Raw genomic sequence first — 16,767 nt, forward strand, 5'->3', positions numbered from 1 at the left:
TAAGAGTAACAATTTAATTGATGTTCAACAAATAAAAAAATGTTTACAATACAGAGAAACAATTGATAAAACTTGACTTACTGAATATCAGGTCCCTTTCTACAAAAGCACTTTTTGTAAACGATTTGATCAATGATCATAACCTAGATTTGCTCTGTTTGACAGAAACATGGCTAAAACCAGATGAATACATTACTTTAAATGAGTCTACCCCCCAAGATTACTGCTATAAAAATGAGCCACGTCCAAAAGGTAAAGGGGGAGGTGTTGCTACAATTTATAGCAATATTCTCAGTATTTCTCAGAGGGCAGGCTTTAAGTATAACTCGTTTGAAGTTATGGTGCTGCGTCTAACATTATCTAGAGAAACACGTGTTATTGATAAATCCCCTATGATGTTTGTACTGGCTACTGTATACATATGTATACACATATACATTTTCTATCTGAGTAACTACTGGCTGCAGATAAAGTCTTAATTGTTGGCGATTTTAATATCCATGTTGATAATAAAAAAGATGCATTAGGATCAGCATTCATAGACATTCTGAACTCTATTGGGGTTAGACAACACATTTCAGGACCTACTTATTGTCGAAATCATACTCTATATTTAATACTGTCACATGAAATTGATGTTAGTGGTTTTGAAATTCTGCAGCAAAGCGATGATATCTCAGATCATTATCTAATCTTATATAGCTAAAACAGTATATAGCTAAAACTGTAAATTCTACTCCTTGTTACAAGTATGGTAGAACCATCACATCTACCACAAAAGACTGCTTTGTAAGTAATCTTCCTGAATTATCTCAATTCCTCAGCATATCCAACAGCACAGAAAAACGTGATGCTGTAACAGAAACTATGAACTCTCTCTTTTCTAGCACTTTAGATACAGTTGCTCCTTTGCGCTTAAGGAAGATCAAAGAAAACAGTCTGACTCCGTGGTATAATGAGCACACTCGCACCCTAAAGAGAGCAGCCTGGAAAATGGAGCGCAGATGGAGGAAAACAAAACTAGAGGTGTTTCGTATAGCTTGGCGGGAAAGTACCCTATCCTACAGAAAAGCATTAAAAACTGCTAGATCTGATTACTTTTCGTCTCTTCTGGAAGAAACCAAACATAACCCCCGGTATTTATTCAATACAGTCACTAAATTAACGAAAAATAAAGTATCAACAGGTGTTGGCATTTCCCAAGAGCACAGCAGTAATGATCAGAGTAATACTATCAGAGATAAAATTGAAACCATGCAGCCGTCAGCTACAGTATCGCATCAGATGCACTATAGATCCCCTGAGGAACAATTCCACTCATTCTCTACTATAGGAGAGGAAGAATTGTATAAACTTAAATCAGCTAAACCAACAACATGTATGTTAGACCCTATTCCATCTAAACTACTAAAGGAGCTACTTCCAGAAGTCATAGATCCTCTTTTGGCTATTATTAATTCATCATAGGATATGTCCCCAAAACCGTCAAATTGGCTGTTATTAAGCCTCTCATTAAAAAAAAACACAACTTGACCCCAAGGATCTAGTTAATTACAGACCGATCTCAAATCTCCCTTTTCTGTCAAAGGTATTAGAAAAGGTAGTATCCTCACAATTATATTCCTTCTTAGAGAAAAATGGTATCTGTGAGGAATTCCAGTCAGGATTTAGACCATATCATAGTACTGAGACTGCTCTCATTAGAGTTACAAATGACCTGCTTCTGTCATCTGATCGTGGTTGTATCTCTTTAATAGTTCTACTGGATCTTAGCGCTCTGTTCGACACTATCGACCACAACATTCTTTTAAATAGACTAGAACACTTTGTTGGCATTAGTGGAAGTGCCTTAGCATGGTTCAAATCGTACTTATCTGACCGCCATCAGTTCGTAGCAGTGAATGAAGAGGTATCTTATCGATCACAAGTGCAGTATGGAGTACCTCAAGTCTCAGTACTAGGGCCGTTACTTTTCACGCTTTACATGTTACCCTTGGGAGATATTATCAGGAGACATGGTGTTAGCTTTCACTGTTATGCTGATGATACTCAGCCCTATATTTCTTCACGGCCTGGTGAAACACACCAAATTGAGAAACTAATGGAATGCATAGTCGATATAAAAAACTGGATGACGAGTAACTTCTTACTGCTAAATTCTGAAAAAACAGAAGTGTTAATTATCGGACCTAAAAACCCCACATGTAATAACCTAGAACACTATCTAACACTTGACGGCTGTCAATTTTTCTTCATCAGTTAGGAACCTAGGTGTGCTGTTTGATAGCAATCTTTCATTTGAAAGCCACATTTCTAGCATCTGTAAAACTGCGTTTTTCCATCTCAAAAACATATCTAAATTGCGACCTATGCTCTCAACGTCAAATGCAGAAATGCTAATTCATTCTATCAAACATCGTATAGATTTTAAAATCTTGTTAATTACTTATAAAGCCCTGAATGGCTTAGCTCCTCAGTACTTGAGCGAGCTCTTATCACATAATAGTCCTCCACGTCCGCTGCGTTCTCCAAACTCTGGCCGTTTGATAATACCTAGAATATCAAAATCGACTGCAGGCGGCAGATCCTTTTCCTATTTAGCACCCAAACTCTGGAACAATCTGCCTAACACTGTTCAGGAGGCAGACACACTCTGTCAGTTTAAATCTAGATTAAAGACACATTTCTTTAACCTGGCTTACACATAACACACTACTACACTTCTATTATTCAAATCCGTTAAAGGATTGTTAGGCTGCATTAATTAGATCAACTGGAACCGGGAACACTCCTCATAACACATGATGTACTTTTTACATCGTAAGAAGAATGCCGTCTACGCTAATATTTGTCTGTTTCTTTCTTATTCTGTTTCTCAGTCCGTGTCCGGATCAGATGGTGGATCGGCGCCAGGAGATGATGTCTGCGGCCTTGATCGTCGGCGGAGGCCGGACACCTGGATTAGCCCCGGGGACATATCCCCAGTGAAGACCTTGACTAAAAATACAATAAAAATAACAAAAAATATAATAAAATATCTAACTACATAATACTATTATTGTAAGAAATCGCAACAATATAAAAATAGAAATATAATACATTTATACATTTAAAATTTAAATGAAATCAATAATTCAACAATAAATAAACAATAATATCCTGGCCAGAGGGGAACTGGCCCCCCGACTGAGCCTAGTTTCTCCCAAGGTTTTTTTCTCCATTCTGTCACAGAGGGAGTTTTGGTTCCTTGCCACTGTCGCCTCTGGCTTGCTCAGTTGGGGACACTTGATTTCTAGCGGTTATTGTGAATTTGATTTCACAGATACTATTTAAACTAAACTGAGCTAGACAATGGCATCACTGAATTCAATAATGAAATGCCTTTAACTGAAAATTGAGTGTTTAATCTTATTTTTATACATTACTGACACTCTATCCTCCAATCTGATACTGTTAAGTGCTTTGACACAATCTGTATTGTTGAAAGCACTATATAAATAAAGGTGACTTGGCCTGCCCATACCATAACCCCACCGCCACCATGGGCCACTCGATCCACAACGTTGACATCAGCAAACCGCTCACCCACACAATGCCATACACGCTGTCTGCCATCTGCCCTGTACAGTGAAAACCGGGATTAATCTGTGAAGAGAACACCTCTCCAAAATGCCAGATGCCATCGAATGTGAGCATTTGCCCACTCAAGTCGGTTACGACGACGAACTGCAGTCAGGTCGAGACCCCGATGAGGATGACGATCATGCAGATGAGCTTCCCTGAGACGGTTTCTGACAGTTTGTGCAGAAATTCTTTGGTTATGCAAACCGAATGTTGCAGCAGCTGCCCAAGTGGCTGGTCTCAGACGATCTTGGAGGTGAAGATGCTGGATGTGGAGGTCCTGGGCTGGTGTGGTTACAAGTGGTCTGCGGTTGTGAGGCCGGTTGGATGTAATGCCAAATTCTCTGAAATGCCTTTGGAGATGGCTTATGGTAGAGAAATAAACATTTAATTCACAGGCAACAGCTCTGGTGGACATTCCTGCAGTCAGCATGCCAATTGCATGCTCCCTCAAAACTTGCGACATCTGTGGTATTGTGCTGTGTGATAAAACTGCACATTTTAGAGTGGCCTTTTATTGTGGCCAACCTAAGGCACATCTGTGCAATAATCATACTTTCTAATCAGCATTTTGATATGCCACACCTGTGAGGTGGATGGACTATCTCGGCAAAGGAGAAGTGCTCACTAACACAGATTTAGACAAATTTGTGAACAATATTTGAGAGAAATAGGCCTTTTGTGTACATAGAAAAAGTCTTAGATCTTTGAGTTCAGCTCATGAAAAATGCGGGCAAAAACAAAAGTGTTGCGTTTATAATTTTGTTCAGTGTAGATGGTTTTCTACCACATGTGCATGTAATTAGAAACAAAAATGAAACATTACAAGATATTTTTAAGCCTGTTTCCACCTCAGTAAAGTTAAAAACAGTCATTGCAACTTACAACATCTTACAATTGTGACTGTATTTCTCATAATTGTGACTCTATTTCTCAGACTTTGCTACTTTGTGTCTCAGAATTGCTACATTATAACACATTGTGACATTATTTCCTCATAACTGCAATTTATTTCTTGCAATAGCAACATCTCAAGTTAAAAAATATTAATCTTGCAATTAACTGTACTTTTTTTTTTTTACTTTTTTTTTGGATTGATTTCATCATGTCACACTGTAGACTGGAGTAATGATGCTTAAAATTCAGCTTTACATCACAGAAATAAATTACATTTTAAAATATATTAAAATAGAAAATTGTTTTTTAAGTTGTAATAATATTTCACAATATTACTGTCTTTTAATCAAATAAAGGCAGCACTGATGAGCATAACATAACATTTAAGACTTTAAATAAAATAAAAAAATCTTAATTTTGACTGGTAGTTTAAATTATTTATAACAAATGAAATTAGTTGTAAAATAAATCATGTATTTTATTTAAATATAAAACATGATATTTGCATGAAATACAATGTTTAATTTAGTTTCTTTGAAAAGGCTATTTTTCATCTGTAGACACTTGACAGAATGCTAAAAAGTCACCCAAAAAAACAAAAACAGAGCATCTTACTCACACATACACATCTAAAAGGGAGTAAAAAGTAAAAGAGTAAAAAATTTTATTGTATTTCAGATCGACACAGGGAAAAATAAAGTGGCTAGAGTAGCTCTGCAAAACTGAAAAACAGTACCAAGTTGTCCGTCAGCTGAAGACCACACACTTCCGCTGTACACAGCTCCGTGGATTAAAGGTTCTCAGATGGCCTTTAAAGGCCGTTAAATGCTCCTTGTCTTGAATTGGAGCCTTAAAGAGTATGTGTCTTTTAAAGAGTGAAAAGCTTTCTCGACTTTTAAAGCTGTCATGAATGAGTTCAAGTTTCAAGTTTAAGTTTATTTGTATAGCGCTTTTTACGATACAAATCATTGCAAAGCAGCTCTACAGGAAATTAAGTTTCCACAATATATTTATGTCGTGGTCTATAGTGTCGAACGCAGCACTAAGATCAAGTAATACTAGCAATGAGATGCAGCCTTGGTCTGAAGCAAGAAGCAAGTCATTTGTAATTTTAACAAGTGCAGTTTCTGTACTATGGTGAGGCCTGAAACCTGACTGAAATTCTTCATAGAGATAATTTTTTTGCAAGAAGGAGCACAATTGAGCAGACACAACTTTTTCTAAAATTTTAGACATAAACGGAAGATTTGAAATGGGTCTGTAATTTGCCAGTTCATTAGAACCTAGTTGTGGTTTCTTAATAAGAGGCTTAATAACTGCCAGCTTGAATGGTTTTGGGACGTGACCTAAAGATAACGATGAGTTAATAATATTGAGAAGCGGTTCTTCTGCTACAGGTAACAACTCTTTCAGTAGTTTAGTGGGTACAGGATCTAATAAACATGTTGTTGGTTTAGATGCACTGATAAGTTTATTTAGCTCTTCCTGTCCTATAGTTGTAAAGCACTGCAGTTTTTCTTTGGGTGCGATGAGTGAAGCTGAAATACTAGAAGCAGTAGAATCTACATTTGATATTGTATTTCTGATGTTATCTATTTTATCAGTAAAGAAATTCATAAAGTCATTACTATTAAACTGTGAGGGAATATTTAGATCGGGTGGCGTGTGTTTATTTGTTAATCTAGCCACTGTGCTAAATAAAAATCTTGGATTGTTTTGGTTATTATCTATGAGTTTGCGGATATGCTCTACCCTGGCAGCTTTTAGAGCCTGTCTATAGCTGGACATACTGTTTTTCCACGCAATTCTAAAAACTTCTAAGTTAGTTTTTCTCCATTTGCCCTCAAGATTACGAGTTTCTTTCTTGAGAGAATGGGTATAACTGTTGTACCATGGCGCAGTACGTTTTTCTCTAACCTTGTTCAATTTGAGGGGGGCAACAGCTTCTAATGTATTAGAGAAGATAGTGCCCATGTTGCTAGTCACTTCGTCTAGTTCATGTGTATTTATGGGTACACAGAGAAGTTGAGATAAATCAGGCAGGTTATTTGTGAATCTGTCTTTGGTGGCTGGAACAATAGTTCTGCCCGGATGATAACGCGGAGCCATATAATTAATATCAGTAATAGGCAGCATGCACGATACAAGGAAATGATCAGTAACATCATCACTTTGAGGTACGATATCTATATAGGTAAGATCAATTCCATGCGATATAATTAAATCTAGCGTATGATTAAAACGATGAGTGGGCCCGGTGACGTTTTTCTTGACTCAAAAAGAGTTTATTAGGTCAGTAAACGCAAGTCCTAACGCATCATTTGTATTATCAACGTGAATGTTAAAATCTCCGACAATTAGCACTTTATCAACATTAACTAATAGATCTGAGAGGAAATCTGCAAATTCTTTTAGGAAATCTGTATATGGCCCTGGCAGTCTATACACAGTAGCCAAAGCAAGACACAGGAGAGATTTCTTTTGCATATCTAACAGTGTAACATTAAGCAGAAGTAGTTCGAATGAGTTAAACCTCCTGTATCCTGTTTTCTGAGTAACATTGAGAATATCACTATATTGTTGCAACACCGCCGCCACAACCAGTCTGACGGGGCTCATGTTTATAACAGTAGCTTGGTGGAGTAGACTCATTTAGACCAAAATATTCATTTGGTTTAAGCCAGGTTTCAGTCAGGCAGAGTACATCAAAATTATTATCTGTGATCATTTCATTTACAATAACTGCTTTGGGTGCGAGTGATCTAATGTTTAGGAGCCCAAGCTTTAAAAATGTTTTTTGTTAATTTATTTTGCGTTTTTCTGGTTTAATCACGATCAGATTTTTTCTAGATCCTGCATTAAATTTATATTTTGACCTCGCTATTCGGGGAACAGACACGGTCTGTATAGATTGGACAACGCAAGTACTTCTATCTTTTAAGTGGGTAGAACAAAAGTCATCATAGCAGTTATTTGAGAATTGGCTTACTAGTCAGATGGAGCGTAGCGTCCTGGAGATGTTGTCCGACAGGAGTTCCACTCTGACTCTGCTGGGGTGCAGGCCATCAGCACGGAAAAGCCTAGGACGCTCCCAGAAAAGATTCCAATTATTAACAAAGAGCAGTTTCTGTTCTTTACACCATGACAATAACCATTCGTTTAAAGCAAAAAGTCTACTGAACCTTTCGTGTCCTCGTCGATACGATACGTGGGAAGTGGTCCTGACACGATGATCGTCGTCGCGGGCGATGTGCTGTGTACCGTTTTGATCAGGCTCCTGAAGTCCCTCTTCAGTGTCTCCGTCTGCCGCAGCTTGGTGTCGTTAACCCCCGCGTGCAGCACACCAGCACCGATGCTCTCATCGCCCTTCAGGATCGCGGGTATCTGCGCAGAAACATCGAGAACACAAGCACCGGGGAAACAGTGAGTGTGCACTTTACCTTCAGCTAACGTAGCACGGACGTGCCGGATGATGGAGTCTCCGACAATCACAGCATCACGTTCTGTCTCGCGGAGGGGAGCGAAGCGGTTCCGGGTGGAGATCTCGAAGACCGGAGGGGGAGAGGTCGTCACCCGGGGCCTGGCTCGCGTCTTCCGCTGCTGGTGCACCCATGGTCCATGGCGTCCCGGCGCCGGAGTGAAGGACATCTGGGAAGATCGCGTCCTGGGTGCACAGGGTCTGTGCAGAGAAACACACGGAGTATAGGTGGTGGGAGTGTTAGCAGCGTGCTGTATACTTACCCCGGACTTGTGAGTATCAGCCCGGGATGTTTCCAGCGCGGCTCTCTGCTCTCTCAGCTGGGCCTGCTTCTCTTCTGGTCGCGGATCTGCTTCTCCACGGCCTCCAGCTCCAGCTGTACCGAATGCAGCTCGAATGTGTCCTCACCTGCACTCAAAGGTAGACACAAATCCGCCATTTAAGCAAGTGACAGTGAAACAATGGTAATGTGTGTGAACAGAGTATTAGCAGAGTAAGCGAGATTAGCAGCAACAACGCTGCCGATGCTAACGGGCTATAAGCTAATAGCAGACTCGAGAAATCAAAATAAAACTAGTGATAACAAGGCGCTCTGATTGGTTTTGTTTTAGAATGCTATAGGGGATATATTCACACGTTATAGAAACGAAAATGATAGTGTATAAAATAGTTTTTAAGATAGAAAATAGACGATAAAGAATCAACTTGATGGAGCTCAAACTCAAAACACACAGTCACGCAGTCAAACATGTGATTCTTTGTACGCCATAAAGAATAAGATAAGAGGCTTTTCTCTTCTCTTTCTCTTAGATGAGGTTCTGTCAGAGAACTTTCTGGACTACAAGAACAGAGGTGTGAACGGCTCCCACAAAGGACAGATCGTCTGGAAGATCGAGGCCAGCTCCTACTTCGTAGAACGTATGTGTGTTTTTGTAAAGCATGCTTGTTAAATGATGCAGTATTACAGCCACTTATTTCCCACACACAGGATGCCATTAGAGCTGCTTAAGGTTGTTTGTGACTTTGCGTGGCTGCTAAGGTAACAAACACCCCAAAGCAAACCACTTCCATACTAAATATTTGTTTGATGATGTTTCAAATAAGAGGTGTGAAGGCAAATTCACTCAGGTGTCACATTCTGCTCGCACGCAGAACATTTCTTCCTGTGTGCTTGTATTAATATAAAGCTGTTTGAAGGTTATATAAGGCTGTGCTGTCTTTGCTTGACAGTCCAGAATGCACTCTGATGTATTACACCGCAAGGCCATATGGCTCATATGCTGCTGCTTTTTTCTCATTTATTTTTGGCACTTTTACTGTTATGGATACTAGAGAGAAAACAGCATCCCAAGGGCCGTGGGCCACCTCTTTGATATTATGGTGCCTACATACAGATTCAAACTCACATCGCCCACTAGAGAACAATGGTTTGGCAGCACATGTCAACAAAATCAACTCTCTTTCATTTACTATGTTCAATTATGTTTGCATTTTAATATTCCTGGATTCAATTTTGAAAGTGTGTAAACATAGAAATCATAAAAGGTTAACAATTTATTCTTTTAAAATGTAATCAAATGAAAAAAACTTTATAAATAGTAATATATGTCTGTCATAATTTCTTTCAAGTATTTTTCGCAGTGTGTAGTGAAAACTTTATTTAAAGGGGAAGTCTAATGCTATTTCATACATTCTGCATACGTATATATATATATATATATATATATATATGTGTGTGTGTATATGTGTATGTGTATTAGTGCTATATTAGTGCTGTCAAACGATTAATCGCATCCAAAATAAAAGTTTTTGTTTACATAACATATGAGTATGTACGGTGTATATTTATTATGCATATATAAATACAAACACATACATGTATATATTTAAGAAAAATATGTTTGTATTAAATATATTAATATATAATATAAATGCATATACGTGTAAATATTTTCAAAATATATACTGTATGTGTGTATTTATATATACATAATAAACTAAGTGCACATACATTCATTATGTAAACAAAACTATTATTTTTTTACTTTGGATGCGATTAATCGCGATTGATCTTATTAATCTTTTGACAGCACTATATATATATATATATATACATACAGGTCCTTTTCAAAAAATTAGCATATTGTGATAAAGTTCATTATTTTCTGTAATGTACTGATAAACATTAGACTTTCATATATTTTAGATTCATTACAACACAACTGAAGTAGTTCAAGCCTTTTATTGTTTTAATATTGATGATTTTGGCATACAGCTCATGAAAACCCAAAATTCTCAAAAAATTAGCATATTTCATCCGACCAATAAAAGAAAAGTGTTTTTAATACAAAAAAAGTCAACCTTCAAATAATTATGTTCAGTTATTCACTCAATACTTGGTCGGGAATCCTTTTGCAGAAATGACTGCTTCAATGCGGCGTGGCATGGAGGCAATCAGCCTGTGGCACTGCTGAGGTGTTATGGAGGCCCAGGATGCTTCGATAGCGGCCTTAAACTCATCCAGAGTGTTGGGTCTTGCGTCTCTCAACTTTCTCTTCACAATATCCCACAGATTCTCTATGGGGTTCAGGTCAGGAGAGTTGGCAGGCCAATTGAGCACAGTAATACCATGGTCAGTAAACCATTTACCAATGGTTTTGGCACTGTGAGCAGGTGCCAGGTCGTGCTGAAAAATGAAATCATCTCCATAAAGCTTTTCAGCAGATGGAAGCATGAAGTGCTCCAAAATCTCCTGATATCTAGCTGCATTGACCCTGCCCTTGATAAAACACAGTGGACCAACACCAGCAGCTGACATGGCACCCCAGACCATCACTGACTGTGGGTACTTGACACTGGACTTCAGGCATTTTGGCATTTCCCTCTCCCCAGTCTTCCTCCAGACTCTGGCACCTTGATTTCCGAATGACATGCAAAATTTGCTTTCATCCGAAAAAAGTACTTTGGACCACTGAGCAACAGTCCAGTGCTGCTTCTCTGTTCAAAAGTGGCTTGACCTGGGGAATGCGGCACCTGTAGCCCATTTCCTGCACACGCCTGTACACGGTGGCTCTGGATGTTTCTACTCCAGACTCAGTCCACTGCTTCCGCAGGTCCCCCAAGGTCTGGAATCGGTCCTTCTCCACAATCTTCCTCAGGGTCCGGTCACCTCTTCTCGTTGTGCTGCGTTTTCTGCCACACTTTTTCCTTCCCACAGACTTCCCACTGAGGTGCCTTGATACAGCACTCTGGGAACAGCCTATTCGTTCAGAAATTTCTTTCTGTGTCTTACCCTCTTGCTTGAGGGTGTCAATGATGGCCTTCTGGACAGCAGTCAGGTCGGCAGTCTTACCCATGATTGCGGTTTTGAGTAATGAACCAGGCTGGGAGTTTTTAAAAGCCTCAGGAATCTTTTGCAGGTGTTTAGAGTTCATTAGTTGATTCAGATGATTAGGTTAATAGCTCGTTTAGAGAACCTTTTCATGATATGCTAATTTTTTGAGATGGGAATTTTGGGTTTTCATGAGCTGTATGCCAAAATCATCAATATTAAAACAATAAAAGGCTTGAACTACTTCAGTTGTGTTGTAATGAATCTAAAATATATGAAAGTCTAATGTTTATCAGTACATTACAGAAAATAATGAACTTTATCACAATATGCAAATTTTTTGAGAAGGACCTGTATATATATATACACATACATACATGCATACATGTATATATTTCAAGATTGATGAATATTTTTTGGGATTGATCTACTTCATTCTAATTACCCAGATCTCATACAGTTTGTGAGGATTATTTTTGTATTTCCTATAAGTTAAAAATTGTATTATATTAAAATTAATCCTAAATATATTATTTTTAATGCTATAAATATTCAAATATAAGTTCAGGCCATTATTTCTCAAATTGCAAGCAAGATTTCTTTTGTCACAGTGTTTTATTCCCTATTCATAAAGAGGAAGTTGGGGTGGGACTCTTTTAAAAAAAAAAAAGTTAGACAGTAACCACATTCAGCTATTTTTACTATGAACAAAACCAGTCATGATCATTTCCTTACACTTCCTTTCAGGCTGGTGAAAACTAATGGAAGGGGCCTGAAATAAAGTACAAATGATACACAGACAATGTTTGGCTACCTGTTATTTCTAGTCAAATTAGTCATTTATAGGGTGGAAATGTTTATCTTGTACACAGTATTTTAGTAGCCCCACATGAATAGATGAGTTATGCATATCTGGTAGGAAAAAAAATTTGAATATGTAAAATCTGCAAAAATATTTCTACCTGTGACCTTTTCCTGTGCTTGGCTCTTTTTCAGTGGAGACTAAGATCTGCTTTAAATATTATCATGGAGTGAGTGGAGCCTTGCGGGCCACAACACTGTGTGTGACCGTGAAGAACCCCTCCGCACCGGTGAGTGAAAGAAAGAAAAGTCATCTATATCTTTTATTTTGAGTCATGGTTTAAATCTCCAGACATCATGTCTTTAGATGAGCCGTGGTGAGGAACAGATATATGTCTACAGTGCTGCTGCATCATGTTGCAGATGTGTAGAGTATGCTGTTGTTTTTCTTTCATCACATTTTTATCAAGAGTTTTTCAAGAGCAGAGTAGCCTGTGCCATCTGTTTCTCAGAGGATTAATGCTGCAGATAATCTCAGGTTATCATTTCCTGGCTTAATACAGGCCTACCCCCATAGCCACAGAGTCAAACTCTCTTTTTGTTTCTTAAAGCTAAAGTGTACCAATTCCAAGACACAGGCCTTTATGGTGACCTTAAAGTGTGAGTTTACCCAAAAATGACACTTCTGTCATCATTTGCTCACCCTCATGTCATTTCAAACCCTTAAGACTTTGGTTAACAAAAACAAAAAGTATGCAAGATTGCGCCGGCGTGTATGGCTTGTCTGGTTGTTTGTGATCGTTCTATGTTTCTCTGTGATTCTTCAACATGCTTCAACTGCATTGGTCTACGACAGGCTAACACTACTGACTATCTGAAACTCTGTTGGAAAACTAACCAAGCAGGATCTAGCTAAAGCAAGCACTTGTGCTCCTCCATTTGAATTCACTATACTGGAGAGTTTACGCCGGCCAGTTTATGCTGCTCCTGGGAGGAAACGTCAACGCAGACGTGGAAAGCGAGGCAGCGTTTCGACTAGATGGAAGCTTTACCTGGCATCTTCAGCCGTGCCTTGTTCGAGCTCATCTGTTTTCCGGCATGGGCTGGTTTAGGATTGCTGTTCCTCGCGGCGCTTCTGGGCACCGTGGTATCGTTGGATTAGGCCTGTTGTGCCCGCTTTCGATTCGGCTCCCTCTCAGGTATTTTTGCTGAATTCAACGAATCTTTACTCGCTGTGTCATGTATCAGCTAGCGTATGAATCAATTTCGGTTAAGATGGCATTGGTAAACTCAACATCGGTAGTGAATAAGTCTTTTATATTGAATGACTTCTTCACCTCGCAACGTCTGGACTTTGATTAATGTTGGAGACCTTAGCACTTTTATAGAGCTGGTACCACCAGACTCTGATTATTTTTTTTTTTTTTAATTCACCGCGCACTACTGGTCGTGGTGGAGGTCTAGCATCAGTTTTTAAGAGGAAATTTAACTGTCGAAGCATCAAGACTGATACCTTTTCAAGCTTTGAAGTACAGTTGATGCAAATTGTTTCACGAAATCCGGTGCTGTGCGTGTTGGTATACCGACCACCCAAAATAAATAAGAACTTTATTCATGAGTTCACTGGATTTTTAGGAGGAATTATGATGAAGTATGACAGACTTGTGATACCTAGGGATTTTAATATTCATATCTGTTGTTCCTCAAATGGGCTGGCGAGAGAGTTTTTAAATCTTATTGATTCGTTTAATCTTGTACAGTCTGTGTGAAATGAGACACACTTGGATCTTGTTTTATCGTATGGTTTAACGGTTTGTGATTTTGAAATTATGGAGACTGGGTTTTCTGTTCATAACTCTTGTTGTTTTTAATATTTCTCTTTCATGCTGTCTAGGGAAACCATGTGTGTCTACTCTCAGGTGTCGTATTATGAATTCTGAAACTAGCTATGATTTTTGTACTATGTTTGAGGCCGCCTTTTCAAACTCGTATTATGACTGTTCTCCTTTTGGATTTGTGTGCAGATGAGCTATTGTCTTCGTTTACTTCTGTGTGTTCTAATATTTTAGACTCTATTGCCCCTCTGAAGACTAGATGTTTTAAATCAAAATCAGAACCTTGGTTAAATAATAAAAAGTGGAAGTGGAAGAAAGACAAGCTTCAAGTTTCTTATGAGATTTTTAAGAACAATGGCAAGGGTCAAATATGTTTCTGGTATTATTTAAAAGAATCGTGGTAATCCTAGATTTGTATTTTTTTTACATTGAACGCTGTGATTAATCCGCCTGTTTCTGAGGGGTCTGATGTTTCTATTCACACCTGTGAAAACTTTCGTATATATTTTTCGGATAAGATTTCAGATATTAGATCTTCGATTCAGCCATCTGATCATAACCCTTCAGTCCCTCTGTTGACATGCCCTGCTGCCTTTCATCAGTTTGAGCCTGTTTCCATTACGTCCTCGACAGAGATTGTTAAACACCTGAGCCGAGGCCTTCCACTAGTCCCCAAGATATTATCCCGACTCGTTTTTTGAAACAGGTTTTTAATGTTGTGGGTCATAATATTCTGATCCTAATAAATTGTTGCCTGTCTACGGGTTCCATACCAGCTCATTTCAAACATGCTATAGTGGAACCTTTACTAAAGAGATCAAATTTGGATTCCACAGAGCCTTCTAATTTTAGACCGATCTCGAAACGGCCTTTTCTCTCTAAAGTTTTAGAGAAGGTAGTTTTTATTCAACTACAAACATTTTTAGGAAAAAACTCAGTGCTGGAAGTTTTTCAATCAGGTTTTAGGGCACTACATAGCACTGAATCTGCACTTTTAAAGATTCATAATGATATTTTACTAAAAAGCTTGTTAGCCTCAAATTTTCTGAAATTTAACGATAATAAAACAGAGATTATAGAACAGAAACTTTTCTGTCTGCTAATGATCTTGAGAAACTCATCCATGCCTTAATTTTTTCACGGCTCGATTATTGTAATACTATATCTATAGGAGTTAACCAGACAGCTTTGGCGCATTTGCAGGCAGTTCAAAATGCAGCAGCTAGGCTGCTGACAGGTTCACGCAAGCATGAGCATATTATACAGATTTAGTTTTCTCTCAAATGGTTGCCGGTTCGTTCCCGAATAGAATACAAACTTTTACTGTTTGTTTTTAAATCCTTAAACGGCTTATCGCCAATGCCTTAGTAAAACGTCACACTTCTGCTAGATCCCTGAGATCTTCTGATGCTCAACTTTTAACAGTTCCCAGATCTAGATTAAAACTTAAGGGTGATCGCGCTTTTTCAGTCGTTGCACCGAAACTGTGGAATTTGTTACCTGTAAGTATTAGATCAGCTCCGACTATCTCTAGTTTCAAATCATTGTTAAAAACTTATTTATTAACTCAGGTTTTTAATCTCTCTGGGTGCTGAGTTTTATGTTCTTTGTGTCTTTTTTTGTGTGGTGTGATGTTACTGTCTGTGTATGTTTATGAAAATGTTTTTCTTTATCTTTGTGCAGCACATTGTGTAACAATGGTTGTATTAATTTGTGCTATAGAAATAAAATGACTGAATGAATATCTCTTCATAAGACTTCACAAGACTAAACCACTTGATTCATATGGATTCATTTTACAATGACATTTTTGGATCTTCAAAGTTGTGGTTACCTAGACGTTCAGTGGAGAGACAGAAATCTCTCAGGTTTCATTAAAAATATCTTCATTTGCGTTTCAAAGTTTAACCAAAGTCTTATAAGTTTGGAACAACCTGAGGGTGAGTAAATGATGACATCATTTTCCTATGTGGGTGAACTATTAACATTTTATTTCCACATGTGAAAGGAAGACATTTTTACAAACTCTGCAGCAAATTATTTATGTGCACACTTATAATCATACAACATGTATGTTCATCATTTATTTTCATTAAACATTTGTGATCATTCAATTTCAAAAAGACTTAATCATCCTTGAATCTTTCTCATTCTTGTCTTGTTCTGTCCAACCCAGTGTCAGCAATACATTCATCACATTTAAAATGACTAAGCCTATTGGTTGGTTGCATTATTAAGAACTGCAGTGTTATGCAAATCTTGAATTCCAGTGTGAAAATGATGATCGAGTCAAGGTGTTTTACGAAATGAAATCTTAGTTACTGTGGCGCATTTTTAAACTTACCTTTTTAAATGGACCATTTCCATTATCATTTATCTTATTGTGTGCAATGGGAAACAAAATTACAATGTTTTTTATTTTTTGGTGAGAACTCAGAGATTGCCTCATATAATGTTGTGACGCATACAATATTGTTTGCCCCAAAGAATATAAGGGAAGAAATGTTCTGTTGTAGTTTTTGATCAGGTATTGCTGCTGATATTATGTGAATGGTGTTTACTGGTTCCAGTGAAATCTAAGACATTCTACTCTGAACTTTCTGCTTTCAGGTGTTTAAGCCGGTGGCCACAGATGACTTACCTCAGAGTCAAGGCAGCAGAAGACTCATCAGCTTCTCTCTCTCAGGTTTGTGTTGTGCAAAAATTGGCATGACCAGACAGTCAATCATTAAGCTTTATCAATATTAATGGGTCTTCTATATTTAGTGTCTCCAGAGGATTTCATGATTGATCCACTGCTTTCA

At 38.1% G+C, this 16,767-nt stretch overlaps 1 protein-coding gene across 1 annotated transcript in view; it reads left to right on the top strand.

The window, feature by feature from the left end:
- LOC306846084 (E3 ubiquitin-protein ligase HECW1-like) overlaps nt 1-16,767 on the top strand; it is a 63,310-nt gene that overhangs the window by 17,153 nt on the left and 29,390 nt on the right. The window contains exons 3-5 of the mRNA XM_079379189.1: nt 8,807-8,914; nt 12,324-12,418; nt 16,574-16,649. Coding sequence (XP_079235315.1) covers nt 8,807-8,914; nt 12,324-12,418; nt 16,574-16,649 — 279 coding nt within the window. The remainder of the gene's footprint in view (nt 1-8,806; nt 8,915-12,323; nt 12,419-16,573; nt 16,650-16,767) is intronic.

This window comes from Barbus barbus, assembly GCF_936440315.1.
Source record: "Barbus barbus genome assembly, chromosome: 26".
Taxonomy (NCBI): Eukaryota; Metazoa; Chordata; class Actinopteri; order Cypriniformes; family Cyprinidae; genus Barbus; species Barbus barbus.